Below are 21,658 nucleotides of genomic sequence, written 5' to 3'. Positions count from 1 at the left end.
TGAAGGCAAATGCATCAATGCATCGAGAAACGTAAATCTTGGTCAGAAGGTTGTCACGTGGTCGTGATTTGAACGCAGGCAGGGATCATGGTATTCAGGGAAAAAAAACTCGCTATTTGGGTGAACTTCTGCCCAGAAAGAGCAGTAACAACTGTACAGGGACAGCACCCAACGGACCAGCAGCCGCCGATAATATGATCCGTCGATGACCGTCGTGGAACATGCACACGTGACATGAGACCTTCGAGTGTTATCACTGGTGGTAGCGCTAGTTCTTCAACAAGCTCGACTGTTCGCGTTTGTGCGTTCAAGGCTATCGGACAATTATTCAAATGATCTAAAAGGTTTTCGGAGCACCGGGCCCACTTTGCGAAAGGCAGTCCTTACGTGTGTAACGAACCGGATCCATGAAGTACGAGAAAGAGCGCACAGGCCATTAATCACCCCACTGCGTAAAGCATCCTGCCGAAGTTCAAAACAAAACACCGAAGGGAGACGCAATGCATACACAAAGAAAAAAAAAATCTGGCAGATCCAACGTACAGTGAGAATCAATGATATGCGAAGCGCCAATGAGTAATCTTGATATGTCACTTTAAAATTAGTAGGATGTTACGAGATAGAGGTAATTGATGCATCACATGATTTCTGTGTCATGATTATCATGTTTGTATGTGTCGTTTAACTTCACCATGTATTCACGTCACGTGATACCTAATTTCGTATATGTCTATGGAGCTAGCGCAACGGCCGCGAGCATGCTATGAGCGTGGCATGTTGTCATGTTCTTACATGACACACGTATCAGGATTATCATGTTTGCATCAGTCATATATTGTGTCATCCGACGACGTCAGGTAACACCAACTTGAGTATATGTGGAGCTAGCGAAACGGCCGCGAGCGCATCATCAGTGTGGCATGTAGTCATGTTGTTACATGGAACGCGTGTCTTAATTATCATGTTTGAATGTATCATTTACCTATGTCGTCCGTTCGCGTCAGGTAATATCGAGTTTAGTACATGTGAAGCTACCAAAACGGCCGCGAGCGCATCATGAGCGTAGAATGTAGTTATGTTACATGAAACGCGTCTCATGTTTATCATGTTTGCACTTGTATCATACCTTTGTCTTCCACTTATGTCCCGTAATACCAAATTTGGTATAAGTGAAGCTAGCGAAACGGCCGCCAGCTCATCATGAGCGTGGCAGGTAGTCGTGTTGTTGTATTACACGCATGTCATGATTATCATGTTTGCACCAATCACATACCTTCGTCATCCATTCACGCATTTTAATACCAAATGTGGTACATGTGACGATAGCGAAATGACCGCGAGCGTATCATGAGCGTGGCATGTAATCATATTGTTACATGACACGTATGTCATAGTTTTCATGTTAGGGTCTGTCGCTTGTGTTCACTGTGCAATTATGACACACCATACCAGTTGTGCAACAAACCATGTGAACGAAACCACCGCCAGAGCTTGAACACCATGAAATGTAAATCATGACATTCATGACATACATGTCAATATTTTCATGTTATGACTAGTCATACATGTTCTACATAGAGTCATGTTATGCCATACCAAGTTCGATATTGATAACATCATCGAAACGGCCTGGACAGCGTAAAGTCTTAGGCGGCTACATAGATAGATACATACATACATACATACATACATACATACATACATACATACATACATACATACATACATACATACATACATACAAACATACATACATACATACATACATACATACATACATACATACATACATACATACATACATACATACATACATACATACATACATACATACATACATACATACATACATACATACATACATACATACACATACATACATACATACATACATACATACATACATACATACATACATACATACATACATACATACATACATACATACATACATACATACATACATACATACATACATACATAGATAGATAGATAGATAGATAGATAGATATATAGATATATAGATAGATAGATAGATAGATAGATAGATAGATAGATAGATAGATAGATAGATAGATAGATAGATAGATAGATAGATAGATAGATAGATAGATAGATAGATAGATAGATAGATAGATAGATAGATAGATAGATAGATAGATAGATAGATAGATAGATAGATAGATAGATAGATAGATAGATAGATATGCTCAAAGTCGCCGAAGTTTGCTAAGAAATACTTCGCATTCAAAAGTATAATAGGCAAAGCGTGAATGTTAGATTGATGAATGTTAGATGGCTTAACGCACACGACATGAAAAGCTTCATGTCGTGGGAAGTTTCACTGAAAGTTGGTAGTGCCGTACCGAATCACATTCTAGTCCGAAGCACCGAGATCTATAGCACCGAAGCACCAAAGCACCGAGATCTATGATACTACGTTCTTCTACAGGCCATAGTATCATCAAAAAGCGTTTTTGCTGAGTCCACGTCGGCTCATCGGGGTGTAGACCCCGTCTACGTCGGTGGGTTGGTATTCCATGGTGAGCACACAGTTAGCACACAGCGACAACGTAGCTTTCATGCTGCGTTGCATTTTATTGTACGTTATTTGTCGCATATTTTCGGAAATAGTCCTAGCACAGTTGATGAAATTGAAAACAGACCGAAAAGTTTGTTTTAGTTTTAGCATGAAGCGTTACGCCTCAAATAACGCGTGTAAACAGTCGATTTCGAGTCTTATCCATTGCCATGGCAGGATGCTCTGTCTTATCAAAAACTGGTAGTACAAGACGAAGTAGTACATTTAGTGAATCAACACAGCTACGATGTCCTTCGCAAGCGTAACTTAGTGTTATCAAGATACCAACTGTCAGGTTCAAACAATTTATGGAGGTGGTCTTGTTTCATCATCAGTGTAAGGATATTTTCAGAAAGTTACTAAGTCTACTGCGAATTTATACACAATAGCCTCCCTCTCTGTAAATGTACGCCGCAATTGCCTTACAGGCATGCCACTGATGTCTGTCATTACTGTTAATAATTTTTGCAGCTTTGGGAAAGCTTGATACCTGTTACACAGGATATGCAAGGTACGGAAGAAAGGCTCAACTACGTGCGATCGTTAGCGAAGGAAACTGGATTACAGCTACGTAGTGGTGAAATCGCTCACATCTATCTGCCCATACAGGATTACACAGGTGAGTATCATGTGCTAAGCGGGGTCGACAAGGGAGGTCAGCGATCCATAAGTTTTTTTTTCTTGTGAGACTAAGCATATTCGTAATTTATTGTTCAATACCTTGAATATAACGGGCAAGGGCCTGAACTACTCGTTACCGATGAAGGCTAACCTTGTCAATCAAATGAAAACTTCGTGTAAATTGTGTGATTTATTTACACCCATCACTACTGCGATCCGAAAAAGGTTTGTGCATGTTCATATTTTTTGCAATAGCTACTATAGGGATACTCCATGCAACTTTTCACTGTCGCCGTCGTGTTTTGTACGAAGTCCAAATCGGTAAGTTTATCCCTGAAATCATACGTTGTATGCGTGATCTAATACTTGCGAATACTCAAAGTGACTGGGCTTAAACAAAGACGAAGCCACCTGCCTCCCACATTATTCCTTCAGAAACAGTGAGAAATGAGTGATTGTCTGTGTGTAACACGTATGTGTCGTTTATACTTGTTTTTCTTTTTCCTTTGATGGTTTCTGCACAATTTACGGCAGCAAAAGGGAGAGTTGGGCTAGTTGGCTTGTGTTCATATTGAAACATCGAGGTTACTTATTTGTTCAGCATGCTCTCTTGTTTGCGTTGTGTAGTCTTTCTTTGTGATTCGTCTCTGCGCTGATTCAGTATGAGCACAATTTACGTCTGCAGTAATGCTTGCCCTCAAGTTATTCCAACAACACCCAGAAGCTTCATTTTGATGCCCGAATAGGAGCACTCGCTTTTGACTACGGTCACTTGAAGGCCACCTAGAACGGAAGCCGAAAGCCATTCAGACTGAATTTACACGTGAAGGTTGTGATTATATATTCTGACGTGGTTTTTTGTTTGTTTTCTAAGTTGCTTTTCGTTTTACACGCAGCTTTGATGATTCCTGTGACGCCAGGAATTCAGACTCTCACTCATGCTGAAAGGCAGATGCTGCAGAAGGACATCGAAGAAGAAGTTCAAAAGTGGCAAGCGAGCAGAAAAAATTCACCACTGACTGACAATTACATTATACACGCAGTGAAGCCACGGGTGAATAATTAACGCTCGAGAACACGCTGAAAACCGAGACTATAGTCTCTCACCTATAGTAAATCTGCGACTTGAAACGCCTACAGCGCGAAACACGCCTATTGCTAAACCAACTTACAATAACTGAGTGCTCATAATCAAGATGGGATTGCCCCATGTGTCCACTTAACTAACTCGAAGAAGTGCCTTGACCGCAAGCACCTTCTATTGCCCGAGTTGTAACGTTCACAAAAATTAGTACAATTGTCCTAAAACAAGTTTTTGAATACATAGTATATTGATGATTTCGCTTGTTTCTTTTCCCCTTCCACCCGCCTCGGTGGTATAGTGGTCACCACGCTTGACTGCTCAGCTGGCAGTCGAGGCTTCAATTTTAGGCTGTGGCGGCCGTATTGTCATAAAAGCCTAGTGGCCCGTGGCCAAGTTTTATGGAGTCTTCTTGTACGGCGTCCTTCATATTCCTAATATAGTTTTGGGATGCAAAGTCTCCAAAATTATTACTTTGCGCCTACAATGCCACTCGCGATTTCTGGGAGTCGTGTATGAATACCGCATACACCTTCCATCGACAGAAATACTGGCAGACGCGCTCCTTGTCGGCCACAAAAGTTTGCGGACCACGAAAGCACGTGCTAAACTGCCTGTCCCCGCCACCTAGCGGTGCTCAATCTACCGTCGACCGCAGTTCCGGGCCGAAAACGGGTCTTCTTCGTATTCTCTGGCCTTTCAGTTTTCCACTGCCGCGTAGCGCATTGTTAGTTCTATCAAAACTATCACGGCGTTCCTCAAACGGCGTTCTGTTGGCTAGGTGTCACATTGTGATAAAAAAATGCGACTGATAATAGTTATACCGATAGACTGCTGTCCAGGCAGAAGCTCGTAGACGCAGATACCAAAAGCACGACGCGTTGAAAAGTGAAAGGTGAAAATTACATGTACCCAGTCAGAAAAGAGACAGGCCATCGATTAGCGGAGGGATGCTTTCAAGGCGCTGCGGTCCTGTCGACCACCGCTGACGTAGCGGGAAGTGTCACGAACAGACCTTCGGCCATGCGCTCGCGTAGTCCGTGAACTTTTGTGGTCGACTGTACAATGCCGGCCTCTTCCCCGTGTACGCGGGATCAAATCCCGGCGGCTGCATTTTTGATGAAGGCGAAATTGCTGTGGGTCCGTGTGTTCAGATTTAGGTGCACGTTGAAGAACCCCGGGTGGTCAAAATTTCCTAAGCACTCCACTGCGGTGTCTTTCATTTTCATATGGTGGTTTTGAGACGCTGAACCCCACACATCAATCAATCTTTTTCAGGCGGATATACTGCCTCGTTCAAGTAGTAGTGGTCATCATGTCAGCAAGCATGCTTGCTCACATGGTGACCACCACCACTTGATTTTAGCGTTAAATTGTCACCATCAGAAGGGCCACTGTCATGTAGACCTTCGGCACCTTGAAGTTCTGAGAATGCTTTTCATAGACCCGAAGGTCGGGCCGAACGTCAACGACGAAACAACGCATTACAAGGGAGCAGACGTCAAGGCCAGCTCAACGAAACCCCTAGCAAAGGCAACAAATAAAAAAGAGATATAACAACAAGTGGCAAGATATGAATGAAGAAAAGCGTGTGGTGATTGAGGCATGGAATATTGATAATAGTGGTAATGCATGCCTGAGCCTACCGTGATATCAATTTGAAGCAAGATAAAATGCTTGAGCAGTTATCTTTCTTGTATGTCACCGCGCGTGCCAGATTAATAAGTTATCTCGCATATTGCACGGGCATGCGCAGATAAGTTTTCGTGCCTTTCTTTTCTGCCATTGTGTGCATCTTTAGTTGTCAGTAGGCGTTTATGACGTCCTGGCTTCTTGCAGCCCTGTGTGGACGCCCCAACGTTTAGAACAAAAAATTCACTTGGCGGTGCCCCGCTGCTATGGTCTAGTGGCTAAGGTACTCGGCTGCTGACCCGCAGGTCGCGGGATCAAATCCCGGCTGCGGCGGCTTCATTTCCAATGAAGGCGGAAATGTGGTAGGCTCGTGTGCTCACATTTGGGCGCACGTTAAGAAACCCCAGGTGGTCGAAATTTCGGAGCCTCCACTACGGCGTCTCTCATCATCTTATGGTGGTTTTGGGACGTTAAACCTCACATATCAATCATTACTGCATCTTTCAATCCGTGCCAGAAAGTCTCAGAGCCTTTCAGATAATTTTGGGATCACCTGTATAGCTTGAAAGTAATAACGCCAGCATCTGAACTTCTTCCGAAAGCTCGGCCACCAGCGATAACCTTCGAATGTTTTACGACACTTATATAAACGCCGACGCAAGATGACGCTCATCACATTGTCTATGGCCGCCACTCTGTTCGTTTCTATCAGTGACAGTGTGTATTACGGTAGTAAGACCATTAGTTTTCCTGCCCAGTGTTAGGCCAAATAAAGACATTCTTTTTCGACGCGTCGACTGTTACCTGCGTCAACGTCACGACCCCGTGACAATATTTCGAGTACTGACGACTCTGATCTCGACTTCAATTGTGCGATGGGTGTTGCTTGTTTTGGCAGTCACAAGTTGGCGAAGTTTAGAGAGCAGTCTTCACAGGGCGGCTTGTATGACGAAGTCTTCAAGTGGCAACAACTTGACAAAATAACTCAGTTTTACTAAGCGGAGGTGAAGTAACGACGCAACACTTAGGACAGCCACCTGCAGTTTATCATTTCATGTGCCACAATCATTGACTGGTGAGTCTTCATACCATTGTCAGTACCAAACCCCAATGATCTCCGCGGGGTGAACAACTCATTTTTTTTCAGGGTACAATTTAAACATGCTAACGTGCCCCTGAACGTCAACCGTGCTTTATTTTTTGAAACTTTCAATGCCCTTTCCACTCTAACAAGACCTTTCAAACATTTTGTAACATTTATTCTACCCCTTTAATCATTCATTCTCGTGGAGTACAGTATCAAACTCGATGCGCATCGTGCACTGTAAATTAGTTTTCACTCTAAGGGTGCTTGGCCAGTCTATAACTAACACTCTACAATAAAGGTGTTTTGACTAACCAAAACACCCATGACACGGTTGTTTTGAAACACCAAAACACCCATGACATGGGTGTGTTGGTTTGTCAATGCACCCTTATCGTATGGTGCTTATAGTTATGGACAGGCAAAGCACCCATGAGGGTTTAAACTGGTCTATTCGCCTCTCTGTCTTCCCTTCTTTTTATTCCGTCCCTCTCAACGCAAGAACATGGTATAGGATTATGGATACTTACGTCATCAACTCAAATGCTGCCTGTGATATATAAGGTTTGCCTATTGTTAATGTGCTATAGCACTTTATACATTGTCAGCACCAACAGGCTTATGATCACTCTACGCCAGGCGCATCTGCTGTAAATACTATCTGCTATTCGTATCCCATGAATGCAAGCGTCTCTGAAGCAGGCCCCGGAAATTCAGGGCTTTTTCCTTTCCAGGAACATCCTTGTTCCTAACAGTTGCCGGACATTCCAAAATCTGATTTAACGAATCAAGTGTACGCTAATCACTGCATTTACTGTCTTTCGCCTAGTTTTTACAAATAAAGAAATATGATTGAACGGTACAGAACTCATCTTCTGTTTAAGCTTATTTGTGTTTTTTATTCCTTATTTTGCGAATTTCGAATCGGGTGAAGTGGGGCAAGACGTGTTCAGTGCTTGGCTCCTCTCACCCTGGCCACTCGCTCAGTGATATCACAAGTTCGATCGCGCTCGGTTGCCTAGCTCAGCAAGCGAATTTGAAAAAGACCAGGCATTTGATGTGGGCGGGCGGCAATCAGGCGCCGCAGTCCGCCACGTCAAGCAGGTCAACTATGCATTAGACGATGATGGCAAAATCGCAGCATCCCATCTTTTGCGCAGCTCTGTGGTGTGTTAACATCAGAGTTTCTCGCTCCGTGAAGGTTTTCGAAGACCCGTAACGACAACAAGTAAGTGCATTTGTTCGGGTACATTAATAGAGCAAGTATGAAGTTTGGATGAGTGAAGAGTAAACCTAGTTATCTGCCAGCCTGACTGGAATAACACAATCACAGTGTCGCCAGACTACATTGGCATTACGAGAGCTCAGTCATTTTTTGCCGAGAAAATATGTTCATGAAAGGCTCGAATGCGTGTTGACTAGGCTACAGAGTTTGTTCATCCTTTACATTGGCATGTAGTTCAAATGATGTTAAACGACTATAGGTTCTTTCCTGTTCATGATAATGCACATGTCTTGTTCGCAACTTTGTGGGTGTTCCCTTCTAATACTGTCATGAAATGCATGTAATTGACTCGCTGATGTTTTGAGAAGTTGTTAACAAGGAATGTCTGGTGCCACCGTTTTTTTGAAATGGAACGTTTATTTCGAAAGGCCGTAATGAAAGCATGCCAGCTTTAGCAGAAATATCCTTCCAACAGCACTTCCTGTTCAACGATTTCTTATCGCTTGGTGCCACTACTTTTTCCTTATAATTCTGTCTTGTTTGGTAATCAAGATATAAAAAATATCATGTTCATTGTCATAAAGATGTAATTGAGTCAACTACGTTACCGGCTTGTGACCTACTAATTTTCGCACGGGTACTGGTATTCTTGGATCAATAATTCATCATTATAAGCATAATTCAGCTGCGAAAGCTTTGTGCAGGCTGTCTCTTCCGACTACACGTATGTCTCTGTTTGTAGTACAATAGGAACGATATAAGAAATCTTTAATTTTGCTCGTGTGACAATACGCGTGATCTTTTTAAAGTTTGCATCTGTTTATCATGCTTTGTCTTTGTGAGGATTGGGTCAGCTTTCATTTGTCCACATAATAACACGCGAACAACATTTCGAAATGGTTAACGTAATTAAACGAATGACCGTGTCGAGAGGGCGGCCAGAAGACCTGCAAGGGAGCACGAACAAAATCTGGGTCCATACGAAGTGGAGAAGCAGAGCATTCGCGGCATTCGGGGCAAGTCTTCTGCCCTCGGTTCGCATCCCTTTCCCTCTATATGTTAACCTCACCCGTGACGTCATAAAAGAAATGTTTTGCTTGTGAATTACTTTCAGCAGAATATCCGGCAGGGGGACGTCAGTAGTGGAAGCGGCATTGTCGCAGCGTATAACCGTGAAAGAGCGAGTCTCTTAAAAGCTACATAGGAAGTTTCCGCCCTTGGTTATGCGTCCTTGTGGTTCATACCGTTCATACAGCCTGATTTTGTATTAGTGATTTTCTACCTATTTCACGCGTTTCACAATCATTTTTTCTTTACTAAAGTTGTACACATCAGCAGCAGCGTAATTTGCGATCTTTTGGTGAAACTTGCTTTATACGTTACCTTTAGAGGTATCAATGTAAGGAAGCAATACAGATAGTAATTTCAATAAACTATTTATAATAATATGAATAATATTTTGTATAAGCCTGCCTACATCAGGACCTGTTTTCTGTATGTAATGATGCACTCCCTAAATTGTGTTTCCATTCAGTTTCTGGCTCCTGAAAAAGCCGAGAACTTGAGTTGCTGTTATTCTCTAAGCATACTTACCAAATGAAGTATGTCCTTCTGGGGCTAATTTCTGCTTGGCACAAGATGCGTTGACTTACTCTTTCATTCCATGGATACTTTATCGCCATGCTTGCCCCGCCGTGGTGGTCTAGTGGCTAAGGTACTCGGCTGCTGATCCCCAAGTCGCGGGATCAAATCCCAGCTGCGGCGGCTGCATTTCCGATAGAGGCGGAAATGTTGTAGCTCCGTGTGCTCAGATTTGGGTGCACGTTAAAAACCTAAGGTGGTTGAAATTCCCGGAGCCCTCCACTACGGCGTCTCTCATAATCATATGGTAGTTTTGGGACGTTAAACCGCACATATCAATCAATATCGCCATGCTTACTCAAAGAGATGCTGCGGTGTCAGGGTTGCTTGTAAGTATCGGCTAGGTAATATTTTAGGCGCTTAGCTTACGTTACCGATTTCCAACCACTGAAATTCGGTTCCTCCCTTTCAATGCTACAACCAGATAGCATTGCGCTACTATAAATAACTAAAAGGAGGTGTCGTCAATTGAAGAGACCGCACATATTTCCCCTGGCGCATCGAAAACTGAATCATAACAGCCATTGTTTGAGAGAGTACCTGTTTATTCAATTGCCCCCCCCCCCCCCCCCCTGTAATCAACACCATCACTGGAATTTTCGTGGAGCTAGTAGCCACAAGAAAGAAGTTTGACGCGAAGTCTTGGGTGCTTTCAAATGTGGGTGTGAGCCATATTTGATGACGTCATCATCATAATCAGCCATGGTTGGTGTTGAGGCAGAAAAAATGAGACGGGTGAACTTCACTTTTCAGACGAACTCATGAAACTCTTTCAAGGACTTCCACACTGCCGAATACGACGTTGGTTCAGACTTAGCGTACACTAGGAAGTGATTACCGGGAATAACAAAGGCAGATTTCTCCTTTCATGACCACTAACCCTGAAGAGCTTATTGGACGCCATGCATGTAAATCCACACATGCTCACACTACTGGCTCAACTTTCATTTGTGGTCTTCTGAGAAAAGCACGATGGGAAAACACGTACAAAAAATTATTCGTGGTTCCGTGGTCCAATATGAAACACATGACCCATTTTTCACTGATTTGTCCCTCTCACACTATGGAGATGGTTGCCTTTAATAGTTTCAAAGAACACCCATCACATAAGTGTATTTCAAAAAATGAATCAGCACTTTTTCTAGAGGTTCCACGGTAATAATACGTGGTTCTATTCACTGATACTGATAAAAGTTACGCTTGGCTGGTGGTATAGCAACCCACCATAAAAGTTCCAAATTCAATCGAGTGTCCAATTATAGACTACATTTTTTTTCGCCATGTCTTTAAGTATGTAAAAGAAACTGCTGTTTCAGCCTTTTACTGTTGAATATTGAAAGTTGTACTGCGTGGCCCTTGTCCATGGCCCCTCTTCTTGTATTCGGCGCTAATTCGCGTTATATTCGCAAAGAAACAAAATTGCCGCCATATCCTAAAAGGGAATGATGTCGGAGGAGCCGACTTTGAGATGATCGGGTAACCCGCGAATCATCCGTACACATCTGCTACCATCATATATAGACGTGACAAAATTTTTATATACCCCGGGCAGGGTGTTGGTAGTGAGTGAGTGAAAACATATATTAAGAAAACAAAGGAGAGGTGCACCTTTTAGAGGCTTCATAGTGCGGGGAGTCTTTATCGCGGGACGCCATTTGCGACACTGGCTATCATAACTCTATGGTCCAGTGCCCCTTTAGGCCTAAATGTCCTAGCAACCCAGCAGAGTCGCTTCCCCATCCTCTCGAGTTGAGTTAGGGGGAAGAGTTGAACTGGCAAGCTCAACTCATCTTAAGCCCAGATGCTGTGGTAAGTGTCAGCCACTTCACATAGTACGGACATTTGCCGGTGAAGGAGGAGTCGAAGTGTTGCATTATTGCCGGGCACAATAAAGTATTAGTAACGTGGCCGAGCTTCTTTGCGTTGTGAACCCAGCGCACCGCTGCTTTCGCTTCTGAGGTGTTCATGAGGCCGAGTGGTTACGAAGAGTGTTCACCGGGTGTGCTCGCGGCGGAGAGAAAGGAAGCGCACGTGCCGAGTGGTGTGTGTGCCACCTTGAGTGGCGGCTCGCCACCTAGTGAGCATTGTTCGAATCACCGAAAAGCTGAGGTCATGATTTGTTGCGCGCCATCTGATGAGCATTTCTGAAATCACTGGAGGAACTTAAACGCCGCTGCTGCACAAGGCACGAGCACAAGAAGCTTGCCAAACAAGCTGTTAAAATCAACACTGGAGTTATGCCGCAGCGAAGTAGTCTACTCCTATTCAAGTGAAAAAAAAAAGCAGTCCTGTGTTTGACGGATACTTCAACGAAGAGAACGGTATTTGTTTTTATTCAGAAGCGCATTGCAGTAAGCAACAATTTATGAATGATATTCAGTAAACTACGCACGTCTAACTGAACAACCCGTGAAAGTTTAAAAGTTTACCCGGTGTAGCACGTATGCCGCAATGCATATCTTCGTATATGCCAGATTGTATGAGTGTTTAATAAACAATGAAAATTTGAAGACGCTATATGCCTTTGACGTCTTTATTAGGTGACACAAAGCCTTGAAGAATGAAAACAAAATTATGCAAATACTAGGCTACCTATTACGACACATCTACTAACAACAGACACATTCTATTAATGTTAAACATTCTCAAATAAGTTATAGATCTCACGTTCCTTGCAGCATGGCCTTCAAAAAGCTCAATTTGCTTATTCAAAGCAGGTATGATACGAAGAAAATGAGGATGGCAATAATAGAAGTATATCCCATAGTATTGTTTGTACTTGTAAGAAGAACCGCTATTTTTGCAAGCTAACTCTATGCAATACAGAGGCTGTTTTATGCGACACCATGAGCTAAAATGCATATGATACTGCTTTCACACTCGCCCTGTGAATCCAGCGCATAAAAGTACATCGGGAGGGTACTGCTACCTAAGATCCTAATTAAATGCAGTGGACAACGCAGTGGTGATGGAGCGCAACCATGTCTGCCGTATGAAATTTATACATCAGCTCGTAAATGGTCATTATAAAGTCCACACTTCGGGTTATTTTTCTTTCTCAACAGGTTGTGAAACAAGGCAAAGGCATGCTTTAACCATAGTTCCCTTTTCCACGAGAAATAACTGTTCTAAATATTTTTTCCGGACTGTAACGGACTGGAAGAATCTTAATTCCAGTGTAGTTTCTCAAAAGCCTTTGGCCATGTATTAAAAACACCTGAATATGGTATTAATATCTTCGTGCTAATTCACCTGTTTGTTATAAGTGTTTTTTGTTTTTGAATACTTACAACTGTTTGAAAGAAGCCTGCAATATATGTGTGTTAAATTGTTTGCATTTTTGTGTTAATTGTCAAGCTAAGATTTTGGAACAGAACGCAGTATCTGTAAATAAAAAATAAAAACATTGTGTTTAATAACAAACACCCTCTCCATTTGTGTTGTGCCCAGGTAGTCACATGACGGTGACGCACACGTAGTGTGCTGTTGAGAAACCTACATCCAAAGAGTGTCATGTGTGTGCTCGCTTTCAATTGCACGCAATATGCTTTCTAATGAGATTAATTTCTTACACGACTCGTACTATTGATCTGAGCGAGGTAATTGTGTCAAGGAATATCAGTGCTTTTTATCTTTTCATTATGCGTCAATGGTCAACACAAAATCTGACATTCGGAAGATGACACATGCGTCTTTCCGCCAGGCTATTGTGGCACCTACTTTCCGAGGCCGAAGTGTCTTGGTAAACCATACATAAGCATAAAAGCAGGTTAATGAAGTTGCGAGTAATGAGTATCTGATTAGGTCATTACACCGTGTCAATACCTCACCGATGCAAATGAAGTGATGTGATTGTGCTCCTATTAACCGAAAAACTCTTGTAACTTGCTGCGGCTTCTTCACAGAGCTAACGCCCTAATGAACTGCCTATCGCAGTTATCGGTATCTTCCCAAAAAAAATGGCGGATAAAAAAATGAGGAATGAGTCACATTGTTCGTTTTTTTTGTAGCTCTCAAAAAGTAGCCTCAAGTAGCGAGCGCACACTGTTTCATAGTCGGCAGTTCAGCCGCTGCCATGCTGACACACAATCAAAACGCTCCTGAGTGTCTTTCGCAGCTGCTAAGGTAGCCATCATGTAAGACGCGCATGGTCACTGTGTATTTCACGTTAGCTGCCTCGTGATAGCCCACTTCGCATTGTGAACTGCTAAAACTGCCTATATGTCTTGTGTCCACAATAACTTCACTCAATTCTTTCTTTTGCCTTTCTGACATAACCCTTATGTTTGACGAATTGTTTTTCTAAATATCACAACCGTTATGGCTGTTACTTTCCGTTAAAAGTAACACTAGGGCGCATATGTAAATGGCCACCGTTATGAAAATTAGCGCAAAATAATAATTTAGCTAGCCCCTAATCACGCTGTTTGCACTCGTTTAATAAGCGTCTCTAAGAGAGAGACACTCCGGCACTTGGCGTTAGTCAAAACGGGAAAATTATCAAGGCCCGTTTCGATTTCCCAGGCAGAAAAAAAACTTCCAAACTTCGACCACTTTTTTTTAGATTCAGAATTCATGTGTTCGATCATGAAAGCATGCTTTGTCACTGCGGTGCCGTTACATCAGCTATTTTTTTTCCCAACGTGAGCAATAAGCCTTCCCCCGTACGCTTGACGCAGAGCGGGCAACACATGCGTTTCCGGAAGCCATATGAACAGTGGATAGAAAGTTCTTTTTGCAGCCCACTTCATCTGGCCGTACGATGCTCCGCTACTGTGGCGCTTCATCGGGTAGCTGCGGATGTTCGGGTAGGACATGAAGTTTCCCAGCGTAATCCTCATGGGCCAGAATTCGGGTCGCGTCAACGTCACGCCATTTCCGTCTCCGCTGGCTGCCTTCATCTTCTGGCTCAGAGTGCCCCGCATATAAGCACCGGAGAAGGTGACTCCAACTTGACCACTGTCTTCAGGGTCTGTGTCGTTGGACCCTCTGTGGATGTACTCGTACGTGCCGTCCATCTGGGAGTGTGGTAGGGAAAAAGAAATAACAGACAATACATGTTACTCGTAAATTCTTGCACTCGAAGACCGAAATGAAGACGGAAGTCCGCAAATGGAAAGACGCCGTGGGATAAGCAGAATGAACAGAGAAAGTGCCTCAGACAGGCTGGCCAATTTTTTTATAGGAAGCCCTTGGCAAAGATTATATCGAAACATTGGCTGCAGCCTCTCTTTTCTGTTGATTCTGCTTATCCCACTAGCAGTCCATGAATGACTATACCACATAAATGGTGTGAAATGTTTCTAGTTAGAGGGGTCCTCATTTTGAAAACAGGCGATTTCACCTATATGCAGGCTGCACTTTTATTGTGTTCATAGTTATATAGCATGCCAGGAAAGTCACTCGAAATGATTCATTGCTGTGACATGCACAAGTGTCAACATAAAATAATAGTGTGTACTTACGTATTGAGATTTTTTAAAATATAGCTCGTAATCTTATTCGAAAATTGCCCTAAGCCTCATTGTATCATAAGACGTTTTGCGCTTGTGGAAGTGACTAATATTACGGCGGAACACGGTCCTAACTTAATCAATATTCAAATGTCCTTTTCCTACTCAAGCTTGCTTTGGTAAGCTTACTCAAATTCATATTACATAAGTCATAGTGCGGAAGCAAACACGACCAACGAAATAGAAACACACAACACACCTTGTCCAACACCATTGTACATTTTCACACGCTCTCGGTTTTTGGGACAATTTGCTGTGCCAGCTAGTCGATGAATCGACCATTAAGGAAATCGTATGCTGATATTTTCGAGTAAACAAACGCTAGGCCTGCGCGGAACAAGAAGCAATGTCACGGCGCAACTTCGACGAGGAGCTTTTGTAGAAGCTGTTTTACTCTCTTTCGACACGACTACTACAAGTGCAGGTGCGATTTGCCCATTGTGCTGTAAATGGTTGTATTTTTGGGAAGTAGAGAAATGCGCACTATGAAATTATTTATCGTAAAACCTGGAACTGTAGTACACGCTACACGTCTGTGACGTATTAGTTATACATTGTGGGTGCTGTGCTGATTGTTATAAAGAAACATGGCAGAGCCATTTATAATAGGAGGAAAGCCACGGACCACACACTCTTTGTATAGTTCATATAGAGCGGACAATAGGTGCTAATTCAACTTTCTGCCGCAATATAGTACATCAGTTAACATGATGTATGTTGAGGAATAATGTATGTACAGGGTATTTTTCCGAAGTGCATGGTTTCAAGCGCCGACGTGTCTGTATAGTGAAACAGTTGACTGCCAAGCAGAAAGCCTGTATTAAATTTGGACTTGATTGTAAACCTTTCTTTGATCAATTTCGAGTGACAGTGGTTGCGAACACCTGGGGTGGGGTGGCCGACAGCACGCCACGAAAATGAACAGCTGTTGTGCATTAAAGAATATTATTAGCACTCGCAACATCTCTCAACTTACCTTGCTCACTGAAATGGTGAACGGAAAATGGCGTTCGCTCTTCTGGCACGTGGCCTCCTCGACGATCACGTTGACGTCAGTCAAGTGCAGAGGGGAAAGTGTCCCATTGAAGAGAGTGTACTCCTGACAGGACACATCGGGCACGGGTATGCTGTCCGGCAAGATGGACTCCAATCTTGACACGATCTCGCGCAGGAAGGCCTCCGATTCTCGCACGTATGGCTCGGGGCACGCATCAGGCCATGGTGTCGATGGTGACGCCTTTTCGTTGAGGGGTAATGCTGCATGAAGGAGGTTCTATTTTCAGTAATCATTGGAGCGACAGAACAACTACTTCACGGGATAAAACTGCGTGAGCAAGGGCAGGCTTCGTCGCACTGTATTTTTGTCTTCCTAACATCGTAATACTTTTGTGATGACTAATGAAGACTGTGGCTTAGTGAGAACAATTCCTGCCCAAAGGCGTCGCATTGGTTGACGTCGTTGAGGAACGGCAGAAATGAGCGGCTCCTGAATGGGGCAGTGGTGGCTGTAGAAATTAAGTTTCACAATGAGAATTACTTTTGAAACGTGATGCACAGCGCTTTAGAGAAAACTAAATATTAAATGTGAATTATTAAAGCTCACAAATGGAAACAAAAAATATTGCTCTCTGTGGAATGCAAAAAAAACAGATCTTGCATTTGGAATGGTTCTTTCTCTCTCATCAATCACAGTTTAGCCGATACACGACGTGTCCACTTCTGATTCTTAGCGATGACAAGCCGTTTCGTCACTGTCATAATGGCTTTTCGTTTGCGCACAACAAGCCTTCAGGCAGAATTTTGTCAAGCTCCTTTTTTTGCATGCAATGTAGAGGTTGTTTTTTTTTTTGTTGGAAAGATTTATTCGGTAATGCAATTCACTTTCATAATTGCACAAGATTATGACCAACACATACTCGGTCCTATCCGGCTTTTACATGTTAAAATATATTTGAGATAGCGTCCACAGTAAGGCATACTTCGAACAGCCCGTGAACGACCCCACCTAAATATTTTAGGCACCCTGGTTGCCCATGCGTTACAGATAGCTGAATAACCAATGGCTGGTGAGGGGTGGAAACCCCAACGCCTGGAGACAAAGTTTTGTCGATAAGCCTTGTTCTCATCAACGACATCCTTCAGACGTGGCGAGAGATATATAGAAAAAGAAAAGCACTTTGCAATATTGGGCGCCAAATCAGCTGTCGAAAAAAAATGGGGAAAACTTGTTTCTCTGTACCTTTTCTATTTCGGTGAGACAGAAACTGGCAGAATCTTAAGCCCCTGGTCGACCGTTGGAAGCTTTCAAGGGCCCATGCCCCCACGCGGCCCATGTTTTTGTTTGTTTATTTGTTTATTTGTTTTTCTCGCGGCTGGTTGTATCATCTTGCTTCCGACGATCCGGGAGACATTAGAAGCGCGCCGCCATCGGGTACGTGCGACCTCGTCTGCTCTTCATGGATGGTGTGCCGCAGATCCATCTTTTGATTGTCACGTCGCACGTCTTCTCTCCTCCCGGACCGTCTGGCTGCCACGGTGTTAATGGCTCTGAAGGCGTCGGCATTCCCACAAATCGTCTCGTCCCCTCCTTCCTGCGTCGACGATAGCGGCCACTACGGCGGCGGTCTCGTAAGCGCTTTTTCCCGTGGTAGCCACGCTGCTTGCGTAGTGGGGAGTACCTCGGTAGACGCCATGGTGGTCCCAGGGTCGGCAAACATTTTCGTAATATACGGTGACGGAGTCCATCAGCTGCTTTCATCTGGAGGCCATCAATCATTCTAATCCCTCTCATCTCTTTCTCTCTCTCTCTCTCTCTCTAACGCCTTCAAATTCACATGGCGTCGGTAGCGATTGCGTGTGATTGCCTTCCCACCACTATGCTCTTCTCAAATTGCCTGTAATCTGCTGTGACTTCTGCCCGGGTCCCTGGGCCCTAGGCAACAGCAGTAGCACGCTTGTTCTCAAGGTGACATTTTACTGCCCCAGTCCTATTGCTAGAGCTAGCCTCCTTGGCTTTGGTTAGGCTTCTTTCTTCTCAGCTATTTTGGGTTCCACTTCGTGATGAGCTTCTCTAGCGGTTCATAGATTACAGATCTCCAGAGAAAGCCAGCCATTTACGTGAAATTAACGAATAGTAAAGTGAATTGTGGTCGACGTCTGCGATCTAGAGGATGCGGTGCAGTGCTGCTCTAAGCATGTTAGTCACGCGTTTAATCCCGCATGTGAGGGTCACATTTTGTTGGAGATGTAACGCAAGAATGTGTGCACGCCTTACAGTAGGTTAACTTTTAAAGACTCCCCTGAGCTCCAAGTTACAGCAGCGTACACCCCTTCCTCATTCTCATAGTTCCCTTTTGAGCTTTCATATGTTGAAAACTGCAACTTCGTATTAAAGTGAGCTTAAGTTTTCGGCAAGTTAGTGTTTACAGTGCCCAATGAAATCACTAGTACGCGTCGTTGTGCAGTAACAAATTCCCGAATTCACAAAACTTTCATGTAGTGCAATTACAGTCATTTTTATTAACGAGATATTATGTATTCATCGCTGTATAAGTGCCTATCCTGGTTCCACCCAATTCGCTCTACTTCTTCCACCTGACTGCAGTTTATTGACATCATCATTTTCTTACTGTATCTTACTTGCAGCCATTGACGTCTGCTTTCCCAATCGCATGGCACCTCTTCCGTTGCTCTGATCAAACGTTGGTGGTGATGGTTTCTGTCATGCAAACAAAAAGAGGGGACCATAACGAAGGCTGTTTGAGCTGGTTTTTGGGGAGGTCTGCGGTTATCTCTATAGGGACGCTAGAGCCTCCACTGCATAAGCAGTGGTTGTCGGTTCTATTTATTGTGGAGCCAGCCCCAGTCTGGTTCATTGGCTTAATGTCAAACAGAAATATCGCCTACCACTGTTTACTCCTGGTCTATTCGACAGCCTTCTGTCATCTTAACGTTGTGCTTATCATTAATCGTTAAATAATTTACCGGTAGCCTGTGTGCCCCTTAGCCTGTTTTTATTGAGTTTTCCTGTTAGAATCTAGCCCAGTCGACCACTTTTAATCGCTAAGCGCTCAAATTACGCTCTGCATCATTACATTCGACCGTGTAGTACCATCCTGACAACTTCTTCCTGAATCATAGTAGCACTTCGGCTATGCTTTGTAGTAAGGTATAAGGTGAATCCAGTGCTTTTGCACTACAAGATGCATGCTTGACTATTAAATTAGGATGGTGAATACAAAAGTTTTTTCAAAATTTTATCCTCTATGATTCCAGCGAGCTTCCAAGTGCTTAATAAAATTTACTAGCCCTACCGTTTTAGCGCACATTATTTGAGCAGCAAGAATCAGTCTTATTGGTTTCGGGCTTAAGCCGCGTATTATTTTTCGCAACTGCTATAAAGGAATTGGCCCTTCATCTTGTGCACCGTGATCCTTTTAGTGCACATAGTTCACATGTGCTAGCATGCTGTTTTGAGAAGGGGCAATATTGCTATTTCGCGCGCTGAAATAAGACTGCACAAAGAAAAGTTGTTAGTGAAAGTCCCGACCCACCTGCATTAACAGCGCACGCTCTCGGATAAGCGTTGGCGTATCTTAAAACGGTAACTCCCAGTCCTGCATTTATTTTGCATGCTTTTTTTTCATTTAGTTTTTTGTGCGTACGTTTTTTACGTCATTGGGTATGTTCCAATACTCACCGTAGACGGCTAAATAAAAAGCTAAGTGGACGGCGGCCATCTTAAGTCCCATTCCAATTTTCACGTAGCCAGCAAAATAGACAGCTCCGAGAAGACCGCGTCGCCGGCAAATACGATGAAGGCTACTTTGCTGTCTAAACAAGATGGCGGCTCAGTGAATCACTCAGATAGATCGGATCTCGCCGGAATGGTTGTCTGCACACAAGCAGACGCTTCGCCAGACGCTCAATGTGAGTAACGTTTTTTTTTTTTTTTTTGCTTTCAACATGGCATAGGGCAGACAATACAACTGTTAAGTTTGTTTATTTTAGCTTTTTTTCTTTTGACACGAGGTGGCGCATCGTCGCGTAAAAGCCGTCTAAATGTGTGTCATTTCTCGGACAGCATGGGCTCGATGCTGTCTTATAGCAGTCTTCGTAGACTGTCTACGTGCTGTCTAAGAATTGGAACACAGCCAATGTGCTATTTTAGACTCTAAGTATGTAATATAAGAATGTCAGTACACTATAAAATTGTCTTAAAAACGTACGCACAGTAACAGGGGATAAATACCTTCTTCAGCTGCTTTTCGATATTGCTCCCTTGTTGTTGTACATGTCCCAGACTAATCAAGGAAAAAGTGAATTACTTCATTTCAATATAGCGTTATTGTCTTGCTTACTATGCTTCGCCGATTCAAGAAGCACCAGAATGTAAGTTATTATCAAGGCGCGTCAGCTTATTATTGTGGAGGAAACTTTTAGTGTTGGAAGTGAAGCAAAAACGGCGCGGGTCACGGAACACAAGTAGAAGTAGCTTAAATCTAGCACGGGCCTAATCTCGCAGTTGAAATAGACTGAAGGAATCCTTAGTTAATTCCTGCCACCACACAGCCCAGGGCAGTTTCACTTCCCATATGGCTAGACTTTCAGAAGCAAGCTTTCCAGAGGCTCTACTGAAGACTACAGCCGAGTAACTATTGAAGGCCATTTGGAGACATAGTGCTGTTCCTGGTATCACTGTGCAGCAGGTTTTCAAAGGTGAAAGGATTTGTCGTTTTACACTACGTACCAACTGTTCGCATGGTATTATGAAAGTGGCGAAGAAATTTTCTGTCAATGTTTTTTTTTTTTTTGTTGTTCAGGCGCCATGCAAGTTTGTCTTGCGTGTGTCCTTACAAGAGTCAGAAACAATGGCAGCTGTGACCCGAACCACTAACTAAAGTTTGCGGGGTACGAAACGGAGGTTGTCTATGAGGTCCCGTTGAGCTGTGGCTGGGCCATATGTGGGCCAAATGGGAAGATGCCTGAATGAGCGCTACTCAGAGCGTTCGTACGCTGCATGTTTGGTTAGCACATAACATTTGACGGGACATTCTTTTGTATCTGCCGTCACCAGCTTAGGACGATTGTTGTTGAAAGCTTAGTGTCGTTTGCAGGCTTTGAAGGCAGCGTGACAGTGAAAAGAGCAGTACCCAGCCCACCACTTTCACATTATCTAACAACCGCCCAAAGTAATAGATATTTTAGCATGTGGTCTAGTTTTTACAGTTGCTCTTTTGGTTGCACCAGATCTCAAAAATGTACGTCTTTTCACACTCGA

The 21,658-nt window shown here is 43.4% G+C and overlaps 2 protein-coding genes across 2 annotated transcripts; one reads left to right on the top strand and one right to left on the bottom strand.

Moving 5' to 3' along the window:
* Positions 1–3,052: 3,052 nt before the first annotated feature.
* On the top strand, positions 3,053–6,704 carry LOC142796020 (juvenile hormone acid O-methyltransferase-like; the record flags this gene model as incomplete). The annotated part of the gene is given in 2 exon segments (XM_075886176.1): positions 3,053–3,200; positions 4,099–6,704. Coding segments are annotated over 2 exon segments (318 nt in total), but the record flags the coding sequence as incomplete, so codon positions are not given.
* Positions 6,705–12,382: 5,678 nt separating this feature from the next.
* LOC142796019 (uncharacterized) lies at positions 12,383–16,635 on the bottom strand (the record flags this gene model as incomplete). The annotated part of the gene is given in 2 exon segments (XM_075886175.1): positions 12,383–14,883; positions 16,355–16,635. Coding segments are annotated over 2 exon segments (677 nt in total), but the record flags the coding sequence as incomplete, so codon positions are not given.
* Positions 16,636–21,658: the final 5,023 nt, after the last annotated feature.

This window comes from Rhipicephalus microplus, unplaced genomic scaffold (genome assembly GCF_043290135.1).
Source record: "Rhipicephalus microplus isolate Deutch F79 unplaced genomic scaffold, USDA_Rmic scaffold_1023, whole genome shotgun sequence".
Classification (NCBI taxonomy): domain Eukaryota; kingdom Metazoa; phylum Arthropoda; class Arachnida; order Ixodida; family Ixodidae; genus Rhipicephalus; species Rhipicephalus microplus.
The sequence above is the reverse complement of the archived record's forward strand: the minus strand, read 5'-3'. Positions and strand labels throughout refer to the sequence as shown.